The following is a 15,855-nucleotide window of genomic DNA, read 5'->3' on the forward strand; positions in this document are numbered from 1 at the left end:
CAGCCCAGCTTCTCGAGTACGATCCAAACTTTTTTTCGTTTTACTTGACCTTTCTTTTCGATCTTCAGTTTTGTGATTTGAATCTTCTATAAGCATGAATCTACACGTTTTGAAGAGAAAGGAGCTTAGCTCTTTGTTGGGCGTGACGGAGCTCGATTCAGTCATGATGACCTCTCGTAAGCCATCGGTAGAGGCGTTGGATCTATCTCGGTCTGACCATCATGGTAGTAGCAACCGACCAAAGAAGAAGCACAAGGTTATAGTGAAGATGACTTTGCACCCTCAAAGGGGTGACACATTCAAAGAGCTGACTCAGGAAATAGAGCCTCCACTGATTGCAGCACTAGCGCCTCCAAGAGGTCAGAGTTCCAAGTCGGACTTGAGAAAAAGAGAGAGTAGGCCAAGATCAATATTGGACTAGTGTAAGGGAAAGGCCCTGCCCTTCATAGCCTTACATATGGTCGACCTATCAAATATGACCCAAAAGACATCGTTGTAATCTCGATGGAAAGGTTTGAGGGAGATGCAAAAGGTGTAGGGTGAAGACTCGATTATGGAGCAATACTGTCATGAATCTCTATGCCCGAGGATGGAGAAGTAGCTCTACTGCTCCCCCTCGGAGGTCCTGATCGACACATGCTACCAAAATGAAGTGGTGGTAATAGAATTCTCTTTTCTTACTTCACAATTGGCACTTAAAAGATGCATCTTTTAACTGATACCCTTGGCCTAATATGCTATCATTCGATATCGAGAGTTAGCCTTTCCTAGCTTGCAATACTCGAGTTCTTAGGGATAAATTTTCTTCAAGTTGGCGATATGCCATATTCTTAACAACATCACAAACTCAGTTATCCTAAGGTGATATGTCGTAGCTTGGATGACTTCGATGACTTAATAAGATCCTTTCCATTGGTGTCATCTTCCCTTGGGACTTAGTTGGGTCGCTGACCTCAGCCTTTCGGAGAACTAAATCCCTTAGTCTAACCACTCGAGAGCAAACTCATCGATCATAGAGCATTGCCACCGCCCTATTATATCTCAATACATATAAATGTGCTTCAACTCTAACTTCATTGATCGGGTCAAATCTAGCTCGAAGTCTCTCCTTCGAGGTTTCTTTATCCAAGCTCTCAACCCGAGGTGATGGGAAGACAATCTCGGGCGACAAAATGGACTTAGTGCTGAATGCCAAGTTGAATGGGGATTCCCCCGAGCCGATCATGGGTGTCATATGGGAGGTCCACAAGATGCTTAGTAGCTTGTCTACCTAGGTGCCCTTTGCTCCGATGACCCACTTCTTCAATCCATCGAGAATGGTCTGGTTGGTGACCTCAACAAGATCGTTGGTTTATAGATGAGCTACTTAACTGAACCTCAACTGAATTCCATAGGACTAGAAAAACTCTCTGAATTTTACATTATTGATTTGAGTCCCATTATCGATGATGAGGTCCCTTAAGATCCTGAAGTGAGTAATGATGTTTTTCCATATAGATCCCTTAATTTACTTCTTAGTCATTGAAGCTAGTGGCTCGACCTCCACCCACTTTATAAAGTTGTCTACTCTCATGATGAGAAATTTTTACTAGTCAAAAGCTAGTGGAAAGGGTCTTAGGATGTCCATGCCCTATTAGACAAAGGGCCATGTGTAATAAATCAGGCACAAAGGGACCACCGACTAGTGTAATACCCGAGTAAACTTTTGGCACTAGTGGCACCTCCAAACATAAGTGATCGTGTCCTTGTGCAACATTGACCAACATAACCTCTACCGAAGTACCTTGAATGTTAGGGTTTGTCCACCTTTGTGCTTCTCGTAAATACTTTTATGCACCTCAACAAGTATCTTCTCGACTTTTTATAGTGTCAGGCACCTAAGGAAAGGTTGGTTGAAGGATTTTCGGTATAAGAGATTGTTACGTATGCAATACTATACTTGATGATGCCTAACCCTTTGAGTCACTACAAGATCAACATAGAATGTCCTGTGTCTCTTGTAGCATAGGATCTCGTTGATCCAGCTTAGTTTTTCCTCGGCCATGGCCACATCGTGCCTTTCAATGGTTTCGATTAACAGTGTCTCAACTATCGGGCAGCCCTCCCTTGAAGCTCGGATGGAGGTTAACGTAGCTAGTGTGTCAGCTTGGGTATTTTTTTGCGTGAGGTACCTGCAACATGCTGAGTTGGGAGATGCTTTGGGCTAACCATAGCACCTCGATAAGGTACTTCACCATGCTCCCGACTTGGGCTTATTCATGACTAGTTGTGAGTCACAAAATACCATCAAATCTTATACCTGGAGTTATCAAGCGAATTAGAGCCCTAAGAGAAGTACTTCATATTCGACATTATTATTGGAGATTTTAAACTCGAGCCATAGAGCTTGCTCATACACCTTAGTTCATATTCGACCTCAAGAACTCATTTCTTTTATTAGCAAGAAGACCTTAGTTCTTGTTATATTAAAGAGGGTTAACTTGGGTCTAAGGCAAGGCAGCTTGGGTCGGTCTTGTTTTCTTCACTTAAGTGATCTTAGGGTTGGAACCAACGATGGTCGCTCTTGTCGCAATCTTTTGCACATCTCCTCACACTTACTTGAGACCATCGCCTCGGTGGCTATGAATTGATTGGCCCTCTAGAGAACCTTGAGTATGCTCGCTTGTGGCCTCTTCACCAATGACCAAAATATGCGAAAGGACCTAAGCTCTATCATGAAGGCTTGAATCATGAGTGATGGATGGGCTTCTTGCATGCCTCGATCTCATTAATGAATCGACTAACAAAGTTAGAGTGTATCTCTTCCTCCCTTTGCTTGAGTCCAAGCAACATTGTCGTAGATGGCCTCGAGCATACATTCATGAGGAAGTAGAGTTCGAACTCTTTAGCGAGCTGAGCGAAGGAGCCAACCAAGAGTGGCTTCAGATGAGTGTACTACTCCTGCTCTAGGCCTATTAGCATCATTGGGAACACATGGCATATCAAAGCATCTGAGGTGTCATAAAGAGACATCTAGGTGTAGAAGGCGATAGTATGTTCAACCGAGTTGATACTACGATGGGAGATGAAATTTGGTCGAGATTGGTTCCTCTTAGAAGTTTTGAGTGAATGAGGATCGACTTGAGGTGGAATCGATAGGATTCTCCCCCTTGGACTATTGGAACTCCTGTCACATCTCGTATATCTAAGCATTGGTCAATTTACCTCAATTGGACTCTCAAGGAGTCATCCATTGAATTCACTGATTGGGTCTCAAATTTGGGCGGAGTAGAGCGGTGGTGCAATAATGTGCTAAACTCTAACATTGGGGAGTGGGGGGCTCCTTCCGCTAGTAGTTTCGTGAATCCAACAATCCTAATATATTAGTATCACATCGATTGAGGGGATTTCGATGGGTGTCGATGCTAGTGGTGGTGGCGGTTGATGTGCAGATAATGTATATACATATATACATATATATGTATATGTATATATATATATGTATATGTATATATATATATGTATATGTATATACATACATATATATGTATATACATACATATATATGTATATACATACATACATATATATATACATACATACATATATATATACATACATACATATATATATATATGCATAGATACATATATACATATATATATACATACATACATATATATATATACATACATACATATATATATATATATATATATATATATATATATATATATATACATACATACATACATATATATATATACATATATATATATATATATATATATATATTTCAACATATAATATTTGAATGAACCTAATATTGGACTTAAATCTTTTATGCAAGTGGTCGAGGCTCATCAAATTAATAAGGTCAATTAATCTGTATCCGGTAATTGCCTTCATAAATCATTAACAAATATCTGACCCACTTCTACGTTCAATCTCTTATTCTCGCCTCCCATCTTTAGGCCTCAATAAGCAACTGGTGCTCCAAATCCCCCAGCGCCAGAACCTGAGCTCCCAGAGGCAGCAGCCGCCTCCCCTTCTCATTGACTACGCTTAGATGCTTGCATGGGTCAACCACGATCTCAGCTTCCGCTTCCCCACCAGCTGTTGCATGCACGCGCTCGAATCCAATCAACTGTTTCCGCGGCGAGCCTTCGCCGATCGCCCTCGGTCTCCAGAACAGCAACACAGCATGGCTGCCGTCCACATCGCCCTTGTTGACGACAGACACCTGCACACGAAATCTCAGTGCATCACAAGACGAGACCTCCTCGACTCCCAGGAAATCGCGTCCATCCTTCGTCGCGTATGGAGGCTCCCTGTCGATGTAACTCTCGGCAGATGATCCTGACAGCCTAATCCTTTGAGGCGCCCGCAAGAACTTGTAGGAGTAGCTCGAGTAACTCAACCCGTCGCCGAATTCATAGACCGCTTTGCCTGTGTAGAATCGATAGGTTCGCCCAGGATAGCCTCGCGAGGGATCAGCTCTCATGTTCATGTCGTTCATGGGGACGTCGGTGAAGGATTCTGGGTACCATGTCACCGGCAACCGCCCACCTGTTTCGGACGAAGACTGTCAGCATTCATGGTGTCCATGGAACATGCAAGTGATGGATTCACCTGGGTTGGCGTCGCCGAAGAGAGCCTCTGCGAGCGCTTGCCCTCCCACTTCACCTGGGTATCCGATCCAGAGAATGCTAGCGACCAATGGGTCATCTGCTGCGAAGGAAACGTCTATGGGGCCACCGCCCATGAGGACGAGCACGACCGGAGCTTTACTGGCGCCGGCGACGGCCCTTACGAGATCCATCTGTTTGCCGGGCAGCAGGAGGCTGACCCGATCGTGGTCTTCGGTTTCTTCTGTGAGGTTGAGTCCAGCAACCACAATGACTACGTCTGCAAATTTGGCGGCGGTCACGGCTTCCTCGAATCCATCCTTGGATTGACAGGGCACGTCGATGCACCCGGGAGCGGACGATGTTCTCGGAACATAAGACCGGATGCCGTCCAAGAACGTGATCGGGTCGCAGGGAACGCCTGTGAGCAATTAGAACAAACAATTTGCCTGCATCAGGATGCAGAGAATTCACTCGACGAGGCTAATTGCGAGGCATCGTCTACCTGTGTAATCGCCGCCGTAGATGCTCGCATCGTCGGCCGCAGGGCCTATTATGGCCAAGGAAGACACCTCATGCTTCCTCAGGGGCAGAAAACCTCTGTCGTTCTTGAGGAGGACGATGCCCTGCCTCGCAGCTTCAAGAGCAAGCTGCCGGTGCTCCGCAGTGCAAATACTGTCGGGTCCTAGCCGCCCAAACCGCTTCTTGGCTCGATCGCCATCGAAGAGGCCAAGCCTCAGCTGAACCGAGAATAGATTGAGGAGCGCGCGATCGATGTCTTCCTCCTGCACCTTCCCCATCTTCACTGCGGACTCGGTGAACCGAAGCATATACGTTCCGCAATTGATATCCATTCCTTCGCAAAGAGCATGCAGTTCAACACATGATCTCGATGGAGAAGACAACGTTAGGTTTGGGGATCGGTACCTGCTTTTAGAACATCGGCTATGGAATCTTCAGGGGAAGCAGAGTACTTCTGGTCTTCATAGATGATCGCAACAGCATCACAGTCTGAGGTCACGTACCTGCAATTTCGTCCCTAATGAGTGAGCTCTATTGAGCACGAGCGAGCAAGAGTCTGTGATATGATCGAACAGTGGACGGGCATCGATTACCCCTGGAATCCCCATTCCTTTCGAGCTCTCTCTAAAAGATCGCCTCGAGCACAAGCGGGCACGCCATTGACTTGATTGTAGGAACACATGAGGCAACTCGCATAGCCTTCTTGGATGCAGCTCCGGAATGGAGGCTGGTATGTGTCCTCCATGTCCTGCTCTGTCACCTGATGACGAACAGTATGATGCCCAATCCAATCAACAACAAGATCAGACCAAACACTTATCTCGGCCATACCTGAGCATTGAACGTGTATCGAGTAAAATTGCCCCACTTCTCCAGATCATAAGCAGTGTAATGCTTGCAACAGGCGGAGAGCATCATCGAGCTGGAGCTGCCGCCGCCGTCGTACTCGCCCTGGAATCCCTTTACGTACTGGACGGCGTACTCGGACGCCACCAGGGGGTCCTCGCCGGGAGTCTCCTGCCCGCGGCCCCAACGAGGGTCCCGGAAGATGTTGATGTTGGGCGCCCAGAAGGTGAGGCCGGCCTGACCAACGTTGTGCATGGCCCGGGCCTCGACGGCGATGGCGCGAGCCAGGGCGCGCCATAGCGTCCGGTTGAAGGCGGCGGCGGAGAGGATGACCTGGGGGAAGCCGGTGGCGGCGCGGACGGGGCCGCCGAAGGCAACGCCGGGGCCGTTGGAGGCGACGCCGTGGAGGGACTCGGACCACCATTGGTAGGCCGGGAGGCCGAGGCGGGGGACGGCCGCGGCGCCGTTGGAGAGCTGCTGGATCTTCTCCGGGAGCGTGAGGAGGGAGACGAGGGCGCGGGCGCGGGCGTGGACGGGGAGGGAGGTGTTGCAGAAGGGGAAGGAGGCGTAGCCTGGGGGCTCGCATGCCGCCTTCGGGAGCTCGTCACAGGCGATTGGTGGACTGAAGCATGTGAAGAGATAGAGGAGGAATTGGAGGATCGATTGCCGATGCAGATGAAGCCTCCTCATCTGGATCTGAAGATGACTTGGTCGTGTCCGGTGGTTGGCTTTAGTGCTATCATCGGAGTAGGAAATGACGCCTTTAGTTAACTCCAGCGGGTCAAAAGTAGTTAGTTTGTACTGTTATGGCTTACACCACACTACATCTGTGTGATGTTGCAATACGGCGTCGTAAGTGCTCAAACAAATACGAGTCTTTTGGGCAACCTGGATCTGCTCCACCCATTTAACTCGGATTAAGGTACCCTTATATCATGATTGAAAGAGTTGGATTCAGATATGTAAGAACAATGCAGCATCGATCAATGCCTCAGTAAGGGGAAAAGAAAAATACATCTACTCAAATAAGAGGAACGATCCATGAACGAGTGAAGAACATGAAATCACAATGGGTAAACCAGTTGAAAAGCATAACCTGAAGTATTAGGCTAGTCAAAAAAATAAACCAATTGAAGACCAAGCATGAAAACTTGAAGCAAGCATGCAGCATCCACTTGCTTATCTACATCAACCTTTCCTCCCTGTACTCATATTGTTACAGAATCATAAAGTTCCTCCCTAAATTTTTCTCCTTCACTAAAACCCAGAACTCAAAGCTAATCATGCGACTGACTCGTCGTCATCTGAGCTGCCACCTAGAGAGATGATTTGATTGCACACCGCCTCGTAGACCTGTACAAAGCATTAAGCCTAGTAAGCAACTCTTTCAAAAGGAATTAGATTTCAGAATATTGATGGAATTAGATTTCAGAATATTTATGTTTCATTAAGTTTAACCATTAAATTCATACCTGAATGGTGACAGTAGCCTGCTGACCTTGGTATGTGGTGAAAATTTGAGATTTCTTGGCTGGGATGACAGTATTCCTTGGGATTAGCTTGGTCATCACTCCACCAACAGTCTCAATACCAAGAGTAAGGGGTGCCACATCCAGCAGAAGTATCTGCATTTATATTTTCTCACAATATTAGAAAAACAAAGAAAAATTAGCATGGCAAAAGAAAATTACAGATAATTGGATTCAGACTTGTCAATTGGTAGAAATAACAGTCTATGCAAATTAATATAGCATGTAACAATTTGCGAGGAATTTAAGCCAATGATCGTTACCTTTTGTTTCATCGCCACCCTCTCCACTCAGAATGCTTCCTTGAACAGCAGCACCGTAGGCAACTGCCTCATCTGAGTTCATGCCTTTGTCTGGCTCCTTCCCATCAAAGAGATCCTTCAGGAGGAGCTGCTGAACGTTGGGAATCCTGGTGCTCCCACCAACAAGAACAATTTCATCAATCTGGTGCTTCTCCAGCCCAGCATCTTCCATAGCTTTCTTCACAGGCCTCATAAGTCTTTCTAAACAAAACATTGTTTAATTCTTCGAACCGTGCCAATGTAAGTGGCCCAGAGAAATCCAAACCATCATATAGAGACTCGATCTCCACGCGGACCTGCTGCTGATTGCTCAAGGCCCTCTTGGCACGTTCACACTCCCTTCTCAGCTTCCCAAGTGCCCTATTGCCCGTGCTGATATCCTTTCCATGCTTCTTCTTGATGAACTTGATAAAATATTCCATTATTCTCTGATCAAAGTCTTCACCTATCATCAAGAACAACTGTCCATCAGAAACATACATGACAATGCTTCTCATCACACACGTATGAACTCGCTAATTGGGAATGAGTTAGATTAACGCCACACATCACAGTCAAATGTGTATTACAGTTGTGTGCTTAAGTTGTGTTTTTCTTTTCCACGAAATACCATCTATGAAGTCAGATGAGGTGGCTCTTCTCTGATACACAAAGCCTACACACACATTCATGTAAAGCCTCCTACAGACTGAGCAGGATGCAACAGATCAGAATATGGAGGCAACATTCTTTAATATTTGACCAATTCCACAATTGATAACAAAAGGAGGCAGACTGACAAGGCAGATGGTATTTTTTTCCCATATATTCTTTATTTACGTTAGAAGTTATCAGCTTGCAAGAGTAGTGTGATCAAACAATGGATGACCAAACAGAAGGCTACTTAGCTAATGTAATAAGAACTTTACCTCCTAGATGAGTATCACCATTTGTTGCTAGAACCTCAAAAACTCCAGTATCAATTATCAAGATACTGACATCCACCACCAAGGTCGAAAACAAGGATGTTCTTTTCCCCACCCTTCTTGTCAAGTCCATATGCAATAGCAGCAGCAGTCGGTTCATTGATAATCCTTGCAACATTCGGACCAGCAATTATTCCAGCATCCTTGGTGGCCTGCCTCTGGGCATCATTGAAGTAGTTGGAAAAGACAAATCAGTACAGCAAGATAAAATTAGTAAAAGATCTCTGCAGTAATAGCTTAATCATCAGTGATATAAACCAGTGCTTATGAATTAAATTGCCAGGTACAGTCACAACATCATCCTTTATTTTCTTTCCAAGGAATGCTTCAGCTGTTTCTTTCATCTTTGTTAGAACCATGGCACTAATCTCTTCTGGACAGAAAACCTTGATCTCCCCATCCTTCATTTTTACTTGAATGTAAGGCTTACCATCTTTGTTTACTATCTTGTATGGAACAAGTTTGATGTCCTTTTGTACCTCTTTGTCATCAAATCTGTGATGAAATCATGAAACATTAGATTATAAAGACAAACATAGAAATTAAAAAAAAAAAAAAATCTGACGATAATGAAGATAACAAGCTTACTTTCTTCCAATTAATCTTTTGACATCAAAATGGTTCTCTCTGCATTAAGAGCTGCCTGATTTTTGGCAGCCTCACCTACTAGCATTTCAGTATCAGTAAATGCCACCCACAATGGTGTGATTCGGTTCCCTTGGTCATTAACTATGATCTCCACATGACCATTTTTATAAACACCAACAAAGGAATAGGCTGTCCCAAGATCAATCCCAATCACAGTTCCCAGCTTTGTAGCTTCATCTTTAGCAATCGAAAATGCATACATACATCCTGTCCAAATAGATGTTTGAGGTAAGCAACACTATTCCTCTACAATAATGTCACTATTTAATTCAAGGACCTCCAGTCTTACAAGCAAAACAGGTGACTATTTAGGCAAACATGCATATCTTTTTTCTATCATTGCCTTACAGCAAAATCTCACAAGAAAAGGATATATCTTTTCACGAGCTTAGTTTTCAAATGGAATAGATTCCAACCTTTCGAGAACATGTTGACATTTCTTAATAGTCATTTCTAAAAAAATTGTGGTGCATTTAAAATCAAGTCACCTATAATTTCCTTCTTTTCTATTTAAATAACCAGGCAATTAAGTGGTACTGCCGAGAATGTACAAGCAAAAAAATAGATCAATGAGGATTTGGTTCATCCATCCCATACCCATTATGAGCATCCTGCTTTTCTATGTTCTATAAACTTGTTGAGGGTCAGGATTACATAGTGTAAACGACCCAAAGGTTACCAAGTCACTTTCTCCACCACAGGAAAACTCACTAAAAATGCTGATGCAACATGCAATCAACATAATGCCTTGACGTATAACTAAAGAGCGTAGGAACCCAAATGACTCGTGTCTATATCAAAATGGAGATGAACGCAATGTACACATAAAAAGATACAATTCATTCAATCTCTTCATTACTTCTACAAAACGAAAAGATAGAAAAAGGACAACTTATATACGAAGCGTTTTCTTCTTCTCTAAAAAAGAATAAGAATTAACCCCGAAATTTCTTCGAAAGTCAATACCAATCTCACATGGTCTTAATCATATTGTTTAGGACAGAAATATCATTCGACCATGGTTGAATATCCAGAATCCATCATTACAGATCTTCATAGGACAGATTTTCCCTCAACTAGTACAATGTAATCCAACAGAATCCTAGATTCAACCGAAGAAGGGATAAGAACCCATAGAAAACGCATCACAACACAAACCAATCCCTCCCCAAGAGCTGAGATAAACCAATTTAATCCCACAATTGACTACCAAAGCGAAAAAATAAACGTAAAAACAAATCAGATAGCCCAATAACCCAGAAGGATTCATGGATTGGAATCACAACAACATACTTGCGTGCAGTAGCCCTAACAGAATCAAAGAGCCGCATATTCCAACCGGTCGATCCATGCCTCTCTCTCTCTCTCTCTCTTCTCTCTCTCTCTCTCTCTTTAAATCAAAAGCTAGAACAATCAGAATAATGGTCTCCGGGGAAGTCCGTGCCCGATCGCTCGAGACCTTTCGGTGGTTCCTCGATCCGTGAGAAAGAGATCACCGCGGGCGAGATTTAAAAGGCAACGGGCTTCTCGTTTCGGCCGATCAATAAGAAGGGCATTTGTCTGTGCTGCGTTGGGATGATCTCGACAGTTGGTTGGATCAATCGAGAGGCTGCCAACAGTCGCCGTGTTGAAGCAGCGCGGGAGTAGCAGTTGCTATCGGCCGTCTGATTGGGCGAGGAACGGATGAGATGGAAGTAATGATTTGTCACCGACGTGGTCGTGTTGCAGCCGTTTGATCAGTCAAAGAACGCGAGCGATGGGAAGTAACGTACACACAACAACCACAAGGAATCTTATTGGATCGGATCTTTCGGCCTGACTCCACCCGTGAACCCGAGATGGGCATGTTCAATCTCATGCGTATCTATGTTGTCTATTTCCTTCACAAATGCTCTCTTCTTTTGTCATCTATGCTGCAGAAAGATGTTGTGATCGGATCAACAGTTCCATGAACAAAAGCCCATATATGCATCAGGAATCAACACAAAAAGATCAGTCGTCAACGACCAGGCTTTTGTTTCTGACAAAAGAAAAAGAAAGTCGACATAAAAAGTCGTCTCCTTTGTTTCTGTTGATTAAAAGCTCCATTTTGTGAAAGATGTTCCATTGTTTGTTCCGCTTTCTATTGCATCAAATAGCAGAGAGTAATGGTAGTGAGTTCCCATCTGCCATTAACGACAGCTATGACTGCGCGAGCATCATATGACCTTGAGCTGCAGAACTAAGTAACACGCAACTGGAGAGAAAAATAGTAGCTTTAAAGAACGTGGGAATGAGTTCCTCCTCCTGTACGTCCAAGCAAGATGCGACTCGGTGGTGGTGGCGGTGGCGGTGGCGGTGGCGGTGTACGTCCAAGCAAGATGCAGACTAAATAAGAGGAAGATAATAAAAATAATAAAAATATCTATGTATAAGATAATATAAGATAAGCTAAAACGATTGTCTGTCGAATTACATATATATCATGTTTGATGTATAACATAACAACTTTTACTTTGTTAACTTGTAAAAATAAGAGGGGAAGATAAATTTTGTAATAAAACAGTGAGTAATAATTTTTGATAGAAAATATATAATTATGGAATGAAAACTTATGGAAGGAAAAAGACTCAAACAACATGATACTCATGTGGATAGGAGCCAGGCAATTTAGATCGACTAGTAATAGACTCTTTTATGAAATATTTTTAAAAATTTAAAGATAATTTGGATCGATTACAAATTGATTACTTATGAAATATTTATAAGAATATTCTTAGAAATCTAGAACGAGTCGATTATAAACCATCTCCTATGTGAAATTTTTATAGAATATTCTATCTCTTCTATAAAAACACATCCTCAATTATAGGTAAGAGAATAAAATAAATAACTTAGACATGGAGAAGGATATACTCAGTCTCTCCCAACTTTAATCTTCATATGTTAAGTTAGGAAAAGATATTCCACGACGGAGGATTCCATGCATATGAATCGGAAGTATGACACCACATCATGTTGATAAGGACATCAAATATATTTTTTCTCAATAATTTTAGATCATTTTAAATAGTTAAGTGAAGATGATCGGACGTAATTAAGGTTTACGAATTTATCTGAAAATAATTTTCACCTATAAATAATAACCATTTTCGGCTAAAAAAATAAAAAAAAGGCCACGAAGCAACGACACGTTTCTAAATTATCCCGAGAGCAAAACCGCGTCGATACAGCCTGGCCTCCTCGGAACCCTCCGTATTCCCTCCTCGCTATCGTTAATGGTCACATAAATATTCCTTCCATCTACCCAATCTTATCCTCACCGCTTCTTCGTCTCCTCCTCCTCTCAATGCCGCCACCAATGCCTCTCTCCCCCTACCTAGCGGCGGTGTCGCTCCTTCTCGCTGCCGCATTCTCCTCCGGGTGGACATTGCATGCCGCGGCGGAGCTTCCTCGCTTCCGCGAGGCCCCGGCATTCCGCAACGGGCCCGGCTGCGCCTCCGCCCCGACCATCCACATCGCTATGACCCTCGATGCCACCTACCTCCGCGGCTCCCTCGCCGGTGTGCTCTCCATCCTCCGCCATTCCTCCTGCCCGGAATCCATCTCCTTCAACTTCCTCGCCACCCGCCCCCGCCGCTTCCGCCCCGCCGTGTCCGCCTCCTTCCCTTCCCTCAGCTTCGACGTGTACCGTTTCGACCCCGCCCTCGTCCGTGGCCGCATCTCCTCCTCCGTCCGCCGCGCCCTCGACCAACCCCTCAACTACGCTCGCATCTACCTCGCTGACATTCTCCCCCGTTCCGTCCACCGCGTCATCTACTTCGACTCCGACCTCGTCGTCGTCGACGACGTCGCCCGCCTCTGGGCCACCGACCTCTCCCCGGACCATGTCCTCGCCGCCCCCGAGTACTGCCACGCCAACTTCACCTCCTACTTCACAGACCGCTTCTGGTCTGACCCGGTCTACCCCGACGCCCTCAACGACCGCCGCCGCTCGCCCTGCTACTTCAACACCGGGGTCATGGTCATGGACCTCGACCGATGGCGCGCCGGCGGGTACACCCGGAAGTTGGAGGCCTGGATGGAGGTGCAGAAGCGGGAGGCGCGGATCTACGAGCTTGGCTCGCTGCCGCCGTTCCTGCTGGTGTTCGCCGGCGAGGTCAAGGGGGTGGAGCACCGGTGGAACCAGCACGGTCTTGGGGGAGACAACGTCGAGGGTCTGTGCCGGGACCTCCACCCGGGCCCGGTGAGCCTGCTCCACTGGAGTGGCAAGGGGAAGCCGTGGCTCCGCCTCGACGCCGGCCGCCCGTGCCAGCTGGACGCGCTCTGGGCGCCCTACGACCTCCTCCGCCGCGACGGCCGAGACGACCTCTTCGCCGACATCTAATTCCCGCAACTCCTTCGCCTCCAGCGGCAGCGATATCTCACCGTTGCGATCGGGTCGGCCCACGGGCACGGCGGTCTCCGATCCGAGTTCCGTCATCTCCTCGTGTCGGTCTGCGCGGGGCCCACCGGGAGGGGTGGGACAGCCAATTGGCCCAGAAAAGGCAGAGCCAGTGAACGTGGGGACGGAACAGCTGGCGACGGGGCCCGCTACGCGTACAAAGGACCGCGTCACATCAGCGGTGCTGTCTCTGTTCATTTTTATTTCTGAGTAAAAACATTTAATCATTAGATAGAGAGAAAGCGAACTAAAGATGACTACAGTTTTGGTGATCATCGACGCATGGCGAACGGGTGGGGACGGGCAACAGCTGCGAAGCCTGCGGTGGAGGGACGACGGATGGGTATTCTCTTTATGGGAGTGGTTGGATTAGGACCATACATACATGCGCTCGAGTGCTGGCTGCCGGTCGGGGTGGCAAGGAATCTACTGACTTAAAATTAGCTCTCGACAGCTGGTGTGATGCTTTGCTCAACGAGGAAGATTGTTCTTTACTTGTAGTCGTTCATGGAAGATAGAGCATAATGCAAGTTGCCGAGTTCTTTCTTCGATGGCATTGTTCTTTATATGTACTTGGTGTATTCTAGTTGATGTGAGGCGCTCAAAGTTGATGAAAGAGACGAAATTTCTTCTTTTTCCTAGAGAAACGGGATGCAGATGGGTGAATCCTGTCCCAGAATTCTGAGCATGTGAAGCCTATAATTGCGTGTATGTTCATACAAGTCATGACCGGCTAACGTTGGTCTGTGAGGAGAGTCACGGACGAACAGTGTTTTTGAGAGTAAACTATCCAACTCTCAGAAGCTTGTCTTGGTAAGGAAGCACGCCGTGGTGATGATGAGGTCTGCAGCAGGGAAAAACTAATATTACTGTCTGCTACTTTACAAAATAAGCTGTTCCTCACTGAAAACTAATATTTGGCGATCAGACGGTGAAATAACACATTGCAAATTGGATTAGTTGTTAGCAGTTCATGTCTATACTTTTTTTATTTTTAATTTAATAATTATTTTTAATTTTTTAAAAAAATACTTCGTAATTTGGATGTGATTTTAAATTATTATTATATAGATTAAATTATTTTATTCTATATAATAATCAAATTAAGAAATCAAAGTCCATTGCAAGATAAGAAAAAGGTTCCGAGAGTGGGGTCGAATGGATGTTGACTAAGTCGGGGGGCTTGTAAATCAAACTTGGTCATGATGAAATAACTAGTTCGCAAGTGATCCAAGAGTGGTGCACTCATTATTGAATTATAGTTATATGAGCTTTTCATATATTCTAAGTCTTGAAGAACCTTTGGGTTCATGAGAACAACCTCACACGACGACGTGGAGATCGGGACCTCATTTGCCCTTGGGTTGCCTAAAGATGAAGTACGAACCTTAACCATTCAACGACTAAGAGATCGTGAGGAGCTTGTGCGAGAAAAGAAAGATATCCCAAACTGAAGAGGCAGAAGAGCAGAATGATAGAAGACTGATTTATTGTAGAACGAATGTTGAGACTACAAAGTATTAGGAGATCGACTTGCCTTGGAGGGAACCACGGTAAAGTAGAAAAGACTTCTAAAGAGGTCGTGGTGGCAAAGTAGAAGGCTTATGAGGAGACAACGGAGTTACAAATAGAAGAATGAGTCTCACCTCATATAGTAAGAGAGGATTTTATATGGAGAGAGCCAATCTCTCTCCTCTCATGATTAAGACAAGTGTCCCTTTTAGATAATTATGAAGGGACATTGATGGATGAAGTACTCAAAAAGTGCAAAAATATATTATGGTAGAGCTATAAGGTAAAACGTGCCCAAAGCATATAAGTTGAGAAAACCCAACCCATGTAAGAAAAAATATATTTGATGTACATGAGTCGAAAAAACTCGACCCGAGTGAGGAGAAATCCATCATGACGGAGGCATAAGAGAAAATATGTCCAAAGCATATGAGTCGGAAAAACCAACCCGAGTGAGGAGGAATTCATCACGTAGAGACACAAGACAAATGGACCCGAGAT

At 44.9% G+C, this 15,855-nt stretch overlaps 2 protein-coding genes and 1 pseudogene across 3 annotated transcripts; 1 reads left to right on the forward strand and 2 right to left on the reverse strand.

Annotated features, from left to right (window-relative positions):
• Positions 1 to 3,839: 3,839 nt before the first annotated feature.
• On the reverse strand, positions 3,840 to 6,739 carry LOC103984497 (probable beta-D-xylosidase 6). Its single transcript, XM_009402003.3, has 6 exons — positions 5,961 to 6,739; positions 5,723 to 5,889; positions 5,535 to 5,632; positions 5,113 to 5,463; positions 4,612 to 5,028; positions 3,840 to 4,548 (listed from the first exon to the last, which is right to left on the reverse strand). Exons 1-6 carry the CDS (start codon positions 6,663 to 6,665, stop codon positions 3,950 to 3,952), a joined length of 2,337 nt encoding a protein of 778 aa, XP_009400278.2. The 5' UTR covers positions 6,666 to 6,739; the 3' UTR covers positions 3,840 to 3,949.
• Positions 6,740 to 6,766: 27 nt separating this feature from the next.
• LOC135612352 (luminal-binding protein 4-like) lies at positions 6,767 to 10,937 on the reverse strand (annotated as a pseudogene).
• Positions 10,938 to 12,688: 1,751 nt separating this feature from the next.
• On the forward strand, positions 12,689 to 14,393 carry LOC103984498 (probable galacturonosyltransferase-like 3). Of its 2 annotated transcripts, none has more exons than XM_009402005.3 (2): positions 12,689 to 14,023; positions 14,106 to 14,393. In XM_009402005.3, the coding sequence occupies exon 1, from the start codon at positions 12,748 to 12,750 to the stop codon at positions 13,783 to 13,785; it is 1,038 nt and encodes a 345-aa protein (XP_009400280.1). In that variant the 5' UTR covers positions 12,689 to 12,747; the 3' UTR covers positions 13,786 to 14,023; positions 14,106 to 14,393. The 2 variants fall into 2 exon arrangements, with proteins under 2 accessions (XP_009400280.1, XP_064964602.1); XM_065108530.1 differs by having other exon boundaries at positions 14,153 to 14,393.
• Positions 14,394 to 15,855: the final 1,462 nt, after the last annotated feature.

The sequence above is a fragment of the Musa acuminata genome, chromosome BXJ2-5 (genome assembly GCF_036884655.1).
Source record: "Musa acuminata AAA Group cultivar baxijiao chromosome BXJ2-5, Cavendish_Baxijiao_AAA, whole genome shotgun sequence".
In the NCBI taxonomy this organism is placed as follows: Eukaryota; Viridiplantae; Streptophyta; class Magnoliopsida; order Zingiberales; family Musaceae; genus Musa; species Musa acuminata.

Bases quoted from the DNA above. Each gene is read 5' to 3' on its own strand.
- LOC103984497 (XM_009402003.3), bottom strand. From the start codon at position 6,665: ATGAGGAGGCTTCATCTGCATCGGCAATCGATCCTCCAATTCCTCCTC. The intron at 5,633-5,722 runs GTAATCGATGCC...ACGAAATTGCAG, and splicing joins AAGGAATGGGGATTCCAGGG to GTACGTGACCTCAGACTGTG. The intron at 5,029-5,112 runs GTAGACGATGCC...AATTGCTCACAG, and splicing joins CTACGGCGGCGATTACACAG to GCGTTCCCTGCGACCCGATC.
- LOC103984498 (XM_009402005.3), top strand. From the start codon at position 12,748: ATGCCGCCACCAATGCCTCTCTCCCCCTACCTAGCGGCGGTGTCGCTC.